The following is an 8,141-nucleotide window of genomic DNA, read 5'->3' on the forward strand; positions in this document are numbered from 1 at the left end:
GTGTGTGTGTGTGTGTGTGTGTGTGTGTGTGTGTGTGTGTGTGTTGAGCTGGGTGTCCCCATCTCTTGCCCTCCTTTGAGGTTCTGATTCAGCAGAGGCAAGAGAGGTGGAGCCTGGGATTGGGCAAAACTCCCCCAAGAGCTCACCCAACGTCCAGTTGAGAACTACCACCCCAGAAATGGTCTTCAAAGGCTTTCCCACAAGTATTTTGCAGTAGGAAGTTCTTTTGCTAAGGGACCAGTTTTGAAAGGCAAACCCACTGAGCCATGTATCATGGCATGTGTAGAGTTTTCTCCTTTTAGCTTCCTAAAACTGGACCATCTATTCTTCCAGTTTGTTTGAAATCACCTGGTTTCTGTTGGCCAGTGTACTATTTGTTGGCCTGTGGCATGGAACCAGTTGGAAGAGAAGTTGATGAGGTTGGTGGATTTGGGATTCTGCCATTGATTTTCCCCAGCGGCTTTCACTGTGTTGTCTCAGATTCCCCTGTTAGTCAAGGGAGAGAGACCCACCAGGGGAAAGGTTCCGTTTTAATAAAAGAAGAGTATTTTGGCAATCGTAAAAATAGAATAAGGGTACACCTCTTCCATCCAACATAGAGAAATGAGGGGTCCCACTGAAGTTAGTTTTTCATATTGACTGAACTCTTTTAGTCTCTGCACCTGAGAACAATTATCGTTTGATCGCCGTAGTTCTTAAAAGAATACGTTTTTGGTTTCTGTTGGATAGTATTAGGCATAACCCGCTTCTTTTTTTAATTATTATTTTTTTAAATGTTTGTTTATTTTTGAGAGAGAGAGAGAGAGACAGAGCATGAGCAGGGGAGGAGCAGAGACAGAGGGAGACAGAAGCAGGCTCCAGGCTGCTGTCAGCACAGAGCCCCACGTGGGGCTCGAACTCATAAAACACGAGCTCGTGACCTGAGCCGAAGTCGGTTGCTTCAGGGACTGAGCCACCCATGCGCCCCAGGCATAATTTATTTCTTGATCCCGATAATTAATACAAAGATCTGTTTTCATGCTCTACTGTAGTATCTCCTGGAGTACAAGGTTAGGTAAGGCTGTCTGCCCCTGTACACACATATTGGCTTTTTGAAAAAACAGTTGATTCTTTTTTCTCTCGGTCATACTGCCCGCTGTCATTTTGCTGCTCCTGTGTGTGTGCTCGCCTCTAGCAACATTACCCCTTTAGCTTTTATTTGTGGATTGCATGGGGGCCTTACTTTCTGAGTAAAACGAGAGTAAGTTGGATTTGAACGAGGGGGTTGAGTGAATCTCCTAAGTCAGATGCACTTAAGACTGTAAAGGCCTCTGTTTAGTTTTCTTAGAGACTGTTTTTGGCTTGCTTCCTGGTCCTTGTCTGCATTTCAGTCCCCACCATGGATGGAGGTGTTACTCTGGGTACATGATAAGCTGACTTGGTGGTGTAGTCCCCGCACGTGTTTGAGCCTCACAAGACCCACGCGGGAAGGCAGGCAGTCACTCGTGACTTTCACAGATGGGACAGTAAGGCCCAGTGCTGGCCCCGCAAGACAGAGCTCAAATCCAGACCAGACATAGGTCCTTGCTCTTTGCCTATTACTCCTCTCCCCACAAGCATGTAAATTGCCAACATGAGATGTTAGTAGGACCAGTTGATAATGAGACCTTTGAGCCACTTTGCGTTTCTTTTATTTATGAAGGAATCACACTGTTTCTTTTGTAATGGGTTGGAGGAGGGGTAGGAGGGAGCACATTTGCAACTTCTCCCCTGCACACTGCCCCCCACTTCCTTAATGCTTTCCCAGAAGAACTTTCTCAATTTTATTTAGAGACGACTTGAAAGGTCTCTCCCTTCCCACTTCAGCTAAGACACTTGTGGACTTGGAACACCCACTAGCCCCCGTCTGGGATCAGAGAAGTTACCTTGGCCAGCCGGCTGTTCTAGGTAGCCAGGGGCTGGGTGTGGGCCAGGAAAGTCCACTTGGATATAGAGACAGCAAAGGCAAGCCCTTGATGAGCAGCTTCCTTTTTGGGGCACTGGGTCCCAAGAGGCAGGACCTCAGTGTTGTCCACCCCTCCTGCAGTGTAGCTGTCTGGGATTGGTGGTGAGGACCCAGGACCCCAAGGCCAAGGGAAAGTGCCTGGAAGGCTCGGAGACCTGGGGCCTCCATGTTGGGTCTGAGCTTCTTTTTTTTTTTTTTTTTTAAAGTTTATTTATTTATTTTGAGAGAGAGAATGAGTGAGCAGGGGAAGGGCAGAGAGAGAGAGAGAGAGAGAGAGAGAGAGAGAGAGAGACACTCCCAAGGAGGCTCCATGCTGCCAGTTCAGAGCTGGATGTGGGGCTCAAACCCACGAACCTTGAGATCATGACCTGAGCTGAAACCAAGAGTTGGACACTCAACAGACTGAGCCACCCAGGTGGCCCGGGTGTGATCTTCTTGACGGGAGTGTTAGGTGCTCTGTCTGAATCTTCTCCCAACCAAGTGGGCAGGCTATCCTATGCAGCCATCACATCTGTACCCCCTTGGGCATGTTCATACCAACTGGGACGAATTGCTCAGCAGTGCGGGGTCCTTCTCTCTGGGGAGATGTTTGTCCAGGGCGGTTTGCCTCATGCTGCCTACAGTGGGGGACAGAGAGGACTCTGGATCAAGAGCCCATCGGATGAGGGAGGAAGATGTTCCCGAGGGTCTCAGGCTGCCAGGCGCTGGGGGTCCCTGGGCCCTCCTGCTCTCCTCAGGCTTGGCGTGAGGGCCCGGGCTGTGCGAGCCGCTTTCTGGCCGGCTGGCCCTGGGTGTGTGTGATCTGCCCAGTGTTGGGCGGGTCACCCGGGATTCCCAGGGCTGGGATTAGACCCCTCTTCAGAGCTCTGCCAATTGTGGGCCTCGCACAGATGAGAGCACGGAGCAGGCGAGAAATAAAATGTGTGGGGGATGAAAAGCTGAACTGAACCGCTTTCAGCCCATTGTTCTTCTGGGGAAGCTTAGCGGGGATAAGAGGGTAGCAGGCCCCTTTGAAATTTCCTTGAACAAGTGAATAGGAGCGCCCCATAAAGCGTGAAAAGAACCCTGGCTGTTTCTCCCTGTCACAATGGCCGGCTCTGGCTGCCAGGGGGGCTGTGGGGGGCTGGGGAGTGGGGCCTGGCCGCCCCGCTGGGAGCTGGGGAGGGGACCCGGCCGGGGAGGGGGAGAGGGGGTCACAGGCGGCCTTCAATAGACTCCAGAAGGTTGGAGTTCATTAGACACAAGCCCGAGAAGCAATGGTCTCATTTGCCACAGGACCAATTAAGTCCTGGGGGCCTTTGCAAAGAGGGCCGAGTAGAAGTTGGGCAGGGCCGGCCTGCACTTGGCTGTTCAGGGAACCGGGCACCAGGGCCCACAGGTACAGAGCTGGCAGGGGCTCCAAAGAAATCATTGCCTTCTCCTACAGCCCACTGCTGACTTCTGTTTTCCTGCTAAGTAGAAAGCCCTGTTAAAGATGGCTGGGGATTGGGTCTTCATGGTCGGCCTCTGAGAAGGCTGTTTTATGAGCCTGTTACTCTGAAACCTGCATTCTCAGAAGAAATAGCTTGCTTGCTTGCTTTTCTTTTCTTTTCCTTTTCTTTTTCTTTTTTTTGGGGGGGAAGTTAGCTGCCAGACTGCCAGCGAAGTCCTAAAGCCCAGTCCTTGGAGTGTTGGGCACAGAGGATTGTGGGGACCGTTCTAGGGCATCAGGCCTGGGGAGATGCAGCCCGTGGGGGTGGGCGGAGGCGGAAAACATCACCAGCAGCAGGTTCTTTGCCGCCTAAGCGCAGCTTCTGTGTTAGAGGCTGCCCGGAAGCGTGGAAGCTTCGTCTGCAGCGTGAGGGCATCTGTCTTGGCTGTTTGCGCAGAGCAGCCCTCTCTAACAGTCGGGATCGGCTCGACATTAGCTTCCGCCCAGGGTGTCACCGAACCAGCGCAAGATGCTTCCCTCGCGTTTCATGCAGAGGGGTGGCTCAGGTTCTTTTCCTTATTTATTTTTATTTCCTTGTATCTTATTTATGGGTTTGCTTTGGACACCAGGGAAAGCATCTGAGTGAACTTCAAATATTATCTTATCTTACAAACCAGGCTTTTGATGTTGGCTGCGATCAGAGGCTGCCTTCTGAGTGGTTGCCAAATGGGAATGCAAGTGGACGCGTGTACGACTGAGTCGTATATGGCGAGGCCTCGGGAGGACGACACTTGGGTTAGGCGGGGCACGGCGGAGTCAAAAGGCTAAGCTAGTTGGCTCGGCTTAAATGGCAGCTAAGTGGAGCCCACACTTCAAAACCACTGCTCCCCAGAAACAGCTGGGCCCAGCAGCGGGCTGGTTAGCTAAAAGGCTCATAATCAAAGGAGATGGTATAGGGACCAAAACTCGGACACTCTTGAGCTCGCAGCGTTGAGCATCCAGGAAATGGATCGTAGACTTTTAGGGCCTGAGCACAAAGAAGAGTGGCCCTCTTCTGGAATGAGCGGCTGTTTTGGAAGAGGACTCTTGGCTGGTGGGGAGGTAAAGCGCCATTTCCGTGAAGGCACCGGTTACGCCTCTGAGCCTCTACAAGTTGACGTCTCTTGTCTGCCCTGGTCACGAGTTTCCTGTCCCGCTGTTGGCATCTGCCCCGGGTGTGGTGGGGGCGTGCATTGGTTGGGAGGTGGGGGTGCTGGAATCATTTGTTCCTCTTGCCTTCGATTGGCCAGGGACCTGCTTCCCCCGCAGAGAAGCTCTACGTACTTCCTCCAGTTCTCTTCTTCCTTCTGTCCTGTATGGAAGGAGCAAAAGAGGTATAAAAGAGCCCACTAATTTGCATCTGTGTGGACAGGGGAAGAGCAGAGGCTACTAGCTGGCACCCGAGGACAGAGTCTCGGAGGAGGTGGATGGGGACCTCCTCCAGGACTCTTGAAGCCTTGCCTGTGTCACGGCAAAGTCTGGGGGGTGCTTGATTCCTTCCCCCCGACATTGTCAGGAAGGAGGCCTGGGGCAGAGGCCATCTATCCTTATTAAGTCCCCAGAGGAGTTGCTGGTCAGGAGAGAAAGGCAGGGACCTTGTCTTGCAGCCCTGGGGCAGTAGAAGTTGGTTATACCAATGTGAGATGCAATCTAGGGGACCCCCGTGGTCACGCCCACCCCACAAGGAACGTTAGGTAAGAGACAAGGGGATCTTCACTGTGCCTTGGGAACCACCTGGCATGCCCCGTAGCCAGTGAGTGCTAAGTGGTGGGGTAGGATGTTCCAGAATGTTCCCCACATCTTCCATTCGCCCCTTCAGAATGTCACGTGACTTCACAGGGCTTAAGGAATGGGCCATCAGGAAGCTTGGCACCTCCAGGTGGGGCGGGAGGGTGGGTTGCAGAGTTAAGGACACCTGTTCTGGGGCCCAGCAGTGGCTCAGATTTGTACCCTGGGTCTAACTGCTACTGACTGACTCTAGGAGAGCTGCAGAGAGTCCCTGACCATCTTAAAACTTGGTGAATTTGGGATTTTGTGAGAATACAGTCGGATTAGACGTCACGTGTGTCTGACCTACAGTGGGAACCGGTACGTGGGGGCTGGCAGCCTCGAGTTAGAGTCAGACCCCTGGTGTAGAATCTGGTTACTGGCCAAGCCAGTAACAGCTGGTCAAGCTCAGCTCGTGAGCACCCAGTTTTCTCCCGTCTCGGAGGTGATCCCATAGTGAAAACATGGAGTTCCGGTGAATACATTCTAGGTGGTTCAGTAAGTTTCTGAACCTAGAACCTTTTATCCCGCCTGGCCTTCCAGGGCCCGGTCAAGTGAGTGAGAAGATGTCTGGGACTCTCAACCTGCGCTGGTCAACTGGCGTGCTGTCTCTGGCCCTCTTGGCCTTTCTCTGGGACGGGGCTCACCCTGTGTGTATGTCCTTGCTTTAGATTAATCCTGTTTCTCCCCTTGTGTCCTCAGTACAAGGCTCCTTCACGTGCTAATTCCTAGCCAGAGTTGGGCTGACATACCTCATTGATGTATTGACCTACCGTGGTCGATCTGTATCATCCCCGTGGTGGTGGCCCTGTGATCTGGCCTAGGTCAACAGACTTCTGGAAATTTCAGCCACTTGGAATTTTAGGGCATTACACATGAGGAGCTAGAGGTCAACCAGTTGCCCCCGTGTGCTCCCGGGTATTTTTAGGCATTGCTGACTTTCACCCACTGCTGATGAGCCCAGATGTTTTTCTTCCTTCCACCCTGTGATGAACAAAACGCCGGGAAAGGGGAAATAACCAACTACCTAATCTCGATGTTTACAGCCTCCAAGTATGATTCAGTATGGGAATGTTGGAACCCTGGTGCTTTTGTAAATAAGTGGCCTCCAGAAGGGACGGCAATGGGAAAGTAGTCACACCTTGAGCGTTTGACGACTTCCAAGCTCAAATTTCTTTTTAAAAGAAATCCTACCAGTGCCAAGTCATGTTTTAGTGCAGACTAGCCGGGGTGGAGGCTTTTCTTAAGTCCACTTGCTTTAAAAGATGAAGGACATAGGGGCTCATCCTGCCTTCAGGTCTTTGCTCAAAGGTCACCCTCACTGCGAGAACTCCATCGGAACTCTCCCTCACCCCCCACCGCATCCTTTCTTCCCATTTCCTGCCCTGTATTTTGTCCTAGTGCATACCACTTTCTCAGCTGCTGTAGACTTTGTTTTTGTATTTTTGCTTCTTGCCTGCCACCCATTAGACCTTAAGCCTTGTGAGGGCAATTGTCTGCATTTTTGTCCCCTTCCTTCACTGCTGTCTCACCCAGTGCCTGGAACAAGGTCTGACACGTAGTAGGTACTCAAACATTTGAACGAATTGCACAGAATGCCACATAGTAGGGGCTTTCTCTTTATGCCCACATTAATCGTGTGTCCTTGGCACTTCCTTAGTTTGGGGGTGGGAGGGTTTGGAGCTGAGGGAAGGAAGGAGCCCAAAGATACTCTTGTGGTGATTTTTTTTTTTTTTAATTTTTTTAACATTTATTTATTTTTGAGACAGAGAGAGACAGAGCATGAACGGGGGAGGGTCAGAGAGAGAGGGAGACACAGAATCCGAAACAGGCTCCGGGCTCTGAGCTGTCAGCACAGAGCCCGATGCAGGGCTTGAACTCACAGACCGCGAGATCATGACCTGAGCTGAAGTCGGACGCTTAACCGACTGAGCCACCCAGGCGCCCCTCTTGTGGTGATTTATAAAATGAAGAAATTTGGAAACAGTCGGGAGCTTGACTGTTGGAGAATTACACACACCTTCATTAATGCCTGGCTCAGTCTTGCTCAGTCTTCTGCGGGCGTGGTCCCTCTTCTTACAATATTTTGCCCTGGTGGGCTCCATAAGGCCCTGGTTTCCTGATTTGGGGCAGTACGACAGACGGTTGGGAGGACCGAAGGGGCCTTAGATTCTCCTGCTTGGGACGCCTGTAAAATAAAACAGGGGAGCCTTTACTTTGGGCTGGCCGGAATGTAATCCGTTCGAAGGCAGAGCTTGAGAGATGAGCTTTACCAAGCTCTTTCCAAGTCAACGATCCTGAACCTGAGAGGGAGTTTGGCAGTTCGATCTTGGATTGATCTTTCAATCCAACCTTGGGAACAGCCATGGCGCCCAGGACGGTGGTACACTTGCATGGAGGTGGGTGGCTCTGACCTCCGGTGGGATCTCAGAATGGCTTGTGAATCAGCCCACATCCTGAAAGCATCCTCGTGAGCCTGTGGCTTCTGTCTTTTCCCTTCCCTTAGAGATGGAATCCCTCCTTATCGTGTGGGGAGTAAGAAACAGCTCCAGAGAGAAATGCATCGCAGTGTGAAGGCCAATGGCCAAGTGTCTCTACCTCATTTCCCGGTGAGTACAGTCTGGTGGGGAAGGCAGATGTTTTCAGCCGTGTTGAGTCTTGAAGAAAAGGGATGGGAGGTGGAAGGAGGGAGGTCTAGGGTAAGAGGAGGAGCAGGGTCTGGGGGTGGTCCACTAGGGGAAGGGGAAGGGAGGAGCCAGGCAAGAGGGTTACATGCTTCCTTGAGGTGTGATGCTGAGCAGAGTAGAGCTCAAGATGACCTACTTGAACTTCTACGTTTTCTCAATTCAAAAAAGAAAATTCTCCATGAGAAAACCATACCAGTGCTTTTCCAGAAACCAAGAAATGGTAGGAGTTAGTCCATGCTTCTCATCGGGTTCC

General features: G+C 51.5%; 1 protein-coding gene across 1 annotated transcript in view; it reads left to right on the forward strand.

Annotated features, from left to right (window-relative positions):
• The window catches only part of AXIN2 (axin 2), a 29,400-nt gene that overhangs the window by 10,266 nt on the left and 10,993 nt on the right, over positions 1–8,141 (forward strand). The window contains exon 3 of the mRNA XM_040452180.1: positions 7,708–7,810. Within this exon, the coding sequence (XP_040308114.1) occupies positions 7,708–7,810 (103 nt within the window). The remainder of the gene's footprint in view (positions 1–7,707; positions 7,811–8,141) is intronic.

Source organism: Herpailurus yagouaroundi, unplaced genomic scaffold (assembly GCF_014898765.1).
Source record: "Herpailurus yagouaroundi ecotype Mexico unplaced genomic scaffold, PumYag 206, whole genome shotgun sequence".
Classification (NCBI taxonomy): Eukaryota; Metazoa; Chordata; class Mammalia; order Carnivora; family Felidae; genus Herpailurus; species Herpailurus yagouaroundi.